General features: G+C 54.6%; 1 protein-coding gene across 1 annotated transcript; it reads left to right on the top strand.

Annotated features, from left to right (window-relative positions):
* Window positions 1–2,846, top strand: Zcchc3 (zinc finger CCHC-type containing 3). Its single transcript, XM_090352122.1, has one exon. It carries the CDS (start codon window positions 103–105, stop codon window positions 1,273–1,275), a length of 1,173 nt encoding a protein of 390 aa, XP_090208248.1. The 5' UTR covers window positions 1–102; the 3' UTR covers window positions 1,276–2,846.
* Window positions 2,847–3,855: the final 1,009 nt, after the last annotated feature.

Raw genomic sequence — 3,855 nt, 5'->3', positions numbered from 1 at the left:
GCCCCCCCCTTCCCCAAGACCCCCCACGACCCCGGCGGGCGCGCGCGCGATGGGCGCACTTTGGCGGCGAGCGCCAGTGAAGGATGATGGGAAAGAGATAAAATGGCCACCGGCAGCGGCATGGAGGAGGATAGGAAGCGCGGCCGTCCCCAGCTCCTGCCCCTCACGCGCCCCGCGACCCGGAGCGAGGACGCCGAGGGCACCCGCGAGAAGATGGGCTGGGCCCAGGTGGTAAAGAACCTGGCGGAGAAGAAGGGCGACTTCCGCGAGCCGCGGCGGCGGGAGGAGGACGGCGGCGGCGGGCTCGGCGTCCCGGCCGGCCTGGCGGCGGCGGGCCTCAACGACTTTCCCCCGGCTGGCCGCGGGGAGCTGAAAGGCCGCCAGCGAGACCCGGCCGCCGAGGCGGCGGACGCGCGCCAGAAGAAGGCCGCGGCCGAGCTGGGCCGCAGGAAGAAGGCGGAGGCCGGGGCGGCCGCAGCCATGGCCGGAGCGTCGGAGGACGCGGCCGAGCGGCCGCTCCTGGAGGAGGGCGCGGCGGGCCCGGGCAAGGGCCGCTTCCTCGTGCGCATCTGCTTCCAGGGTGACGAGAGCGCCTGCCCGACGCGGGACTTCGTGGTGGGCGCGCTCATCCTGCGCTCCATCGGCATGGAGCCCGACGACATCTACGCCGTCATCCAGATCCCGGGCAGCCGCGAGTTCGACGTGAGCTTCCGTTCCGCGGAGAAGCTGGCCCTGTTCCTCCGCGTGTACGAGGAGAAGCGCGAGCTGGAGGACTGTTGGGACAACTTCGTGGTGCTGGGGCGGAGCAAGTCCAGCTTGAAGACGCTCTTCATCCTCTTCCGAAACGAGACCGTGGACGTGGAGGACATCGTGACCTGGCTCAAGCGCCACTGCGACGTGTTGGCGGTGCCCGTGAAAGTGACGGACAGGTTTGGGATCTGGACCGGGGAGTACAAGTGCGAGATCGAGTTGCGCCAGGGGGAGGGAGGCGTGTGCCACCTGCCGGGGGCCTTCTTCCTGGGGGCCGAGAGAGGTTACAGCTGGTACAAGGGGCAGCCCAAGACGTGCTTTAAGTGTGGTTCCCGGACCCACATGAGCGGCACCTGCACCCAGGACAAGTGTTTCAGGTGCGGGGAGGAGGGGCACCTGAGCCCGTACTGCCGGAAGGGCATCGTGTGCAACCTCTGTGGCAAGCGAGGACACGCTTTTGCCCAGTGTCCCAAAGCTGTTCACAACTCCGTGGCAGGTCAACTCGCTGGCATGGCCGGGCACTGAACACCTCGCCGCCTGCTTCTCAGCCAGGGTGAACACACAGCCTCATAAGTGCCAAAAGTTTTTGTGTTTTTGTTGTTTTTTTTTTTTTTTGAAAAACAGTTTTGTGTGTGTGTGTGTGTGCGTGGTTTTTTACCGGTTTTGAAAGAAAGAAAGCTTTTGAAAACTTACGAGAGACATTTTGTCTATTGCCTTCTTCGACCAAGTTTACTCAATTTCAGCCAGTTCTGAATTGGTGACACAGCCTCACCAGTGAAGGACTGCATGCACAGCACTGTAGTGAGCAGATAATGTTGCCCTCCCCTTTTTTAAGAACTTTTTTTTTTATTTTCGTTTTTATATTTGGGATTTTTGTACCGTTCGGGGATTGTTTTTCTTGTACTTTTCACCCCCAGCCCCATCCTACCTCACCTTTCCCCTAACTTCGTTTTCTTCCCAACTTTCACCCTGTGGGCTGCCTGGTTCAGCTCCCTGCCCCAGTGGCAGGTGCAGGGGCTTAGCACATGGTAGGCACTCCATCAGTGTTAGTTGAATTGAAAACGTTGTTGGTGTGGCTTCTGTCAAGAGTGTCTGCCTTTCTGCAGCTCTCCCCTGTCCCCTTGTAATTTGCTGCTTCCAATCTCTGTGGTCTAAAAATTTGTGAAACCGGTGTTGTTCGAAGTGTATATAATCTGAATCAATAAGCTCTGAGTAGTGGCCAAGGGCCTCTCTTATGGTCTAAGGTGTATGGACCCGGACAGCTCTGGTGACTCAGGAGCCATTTTTCATAGAATTATGGAATCTAGAATTGTTCTGCTGGAAAAGCCTTTTGAAGGTGGATTACCCCAGTCGTTTTGTCATCATCATCCTCCCCCCCCCCCCACACCTCAGATTTTGTTTTTTCCAGCAGATGAAACTGACCCACCGAAGTTAAATCACTGGGTCAGAGTCTCACAGCCGTCTGGTGCCAGAGCTAGCCCATAGCAGAGTCCCCTGACCCAAAACCCGGTGCTCATCCCACTACCTCTCACACTTCACAACAATTCCTCAAAGCTTGCAAGCCAGGGTCTGGTCATTCCACAGTGGTGCACACGCAGAGCAGAACTGAGAAATCACCTGGGGAAGGAACAGAAAAGTTTGGCTGGGGCTTCTAAATACTCCGGGAGCTAAGGACCAAGGAACCAACTCCAGGTGCATTCACTGCTTCCTGAAAGTGTGCCAGGTCCTTTCCCATTCACTGCCACCAGTGAGACATGGGAGTGCCCCTGAGTAGAGAAGGTAACAAAGGTTAACATAGCATCTTACCTTGTACTTGTATAGGTCAGAGTCCTGGGGGAGCACCACTGCCTCCTACACAACCTCCACTCCCTGGAGAAGCGTGCCTCACTCCCCAAATCAGGAGTGAACCATACTCGGGAAATTGCCAAGCGAGAGGCCTGGGTCATCTCTGTTACCAAGTTGAAGTAGAAAAGACAGTACACTGCTTTTCTTACGATTTTTCTGTATGTTGCTATTTCCCTGTGGCTTTAGAATGTAAAATCACTTGTTTAAAAAAAGTTTTGTTCTGAATAAATATTTATCTTTTGTATTGCAAATGCAGTGTCTTATTTTCTTTCCAAGTGTTAAATGCACTGTTAACTGTTATCCTGTGCTTCATTCCTATCAAGTCCTCCCACAGAGTGTTTGTTTGCCTGGCAAATAACCTTTCCCACCCTGCAGGCAGCACTTAGCACCTACTGTGTTGTGTGCTAGGCTCTCTGGAAGAGTTGTCACCTAAGCTCTGCATCACAGTCACTTAGCTCACCCTGAAAAGTATTTTGTTCTTTCCCTCTAGTCTGGCACTGCAGGTGGATTCGGCCTCAGCTCCCTGGATGCTGGAATTACGGGCATGTACCACCACTCAAAATAGGCCAAACCAGACTAAGTGTTCTCCTCAGCCTGACAACCCTCAAGTACATTCTGATCCTAAGAGTTTAAAGGTTCCAATAAAGGTCAGGCACTGGTTGTGGGAGCATGCCTGTCCAGCAAGCCTAAGCTGAGTTCCAACCTTAAAAAAAGAATTCTGGGTGATTTAAGATACATTCCCACCTAAGTCAGACTAAGTTCAAGTCCTTCCAGTGTTCTAAAGTACCAGACCCAAGTCTGGGTTCCTCCCATCTTTTCCCCCATCCTCCAGCAGATTCCCTCCATCTGATAGGGCTGGAAGCCAGCGTCCTGCTGGGAGAAAGCCGGCCTTCACTGTTTTCTCTACCCTCCCCCCCCCCAAGTGGGCAACTTGCCAAGAGAGGGAAGAAACCTTCCCTCTCCTGCTCCTCCCCCACCCAGGGAGCTGCAAGGAAAAAAATGTTTCCCTGCCCATCCCCCCACAGGGGCCCCTGCTTGGCTGTGGATGATAGCCCAGGCTGGAGCAAAACACACCTCCCCCAGTTTCCTCTCTGAATCTGCAACCCCCAAGTTGTAATTCCTCACTGCTGATAGACTCTAGGAGAATATGTAGAGGTCCGGACAGGCTGGCTGATGAATTCTTAAACTACAAATCTGGAAGCCAGGCCCATGCAAGGTACTTTGCTTATCTGCCATGATTAAGAGTGCACTTGTAGTAGG

The sequence above is a fragment of the Megascapheus bottae genome, chromosome 18 (genome assembly GCF_031878675.1).
Source record: "Megascapheus bottae isolate mThoBot1 chromosome 18, mThoBot2.hap1, whole genome shotgun sequence".
NCBI lineage: Eukaryota > Metazoa > Chordata > Mammalia > Rodentia > Geomyidae > Megascapheus > Megascapheus bottae.
Note: the sequence above shows the minus strand (reverse complement) of the source record. Positions and strands in the feature narration are given on the sequence as shown.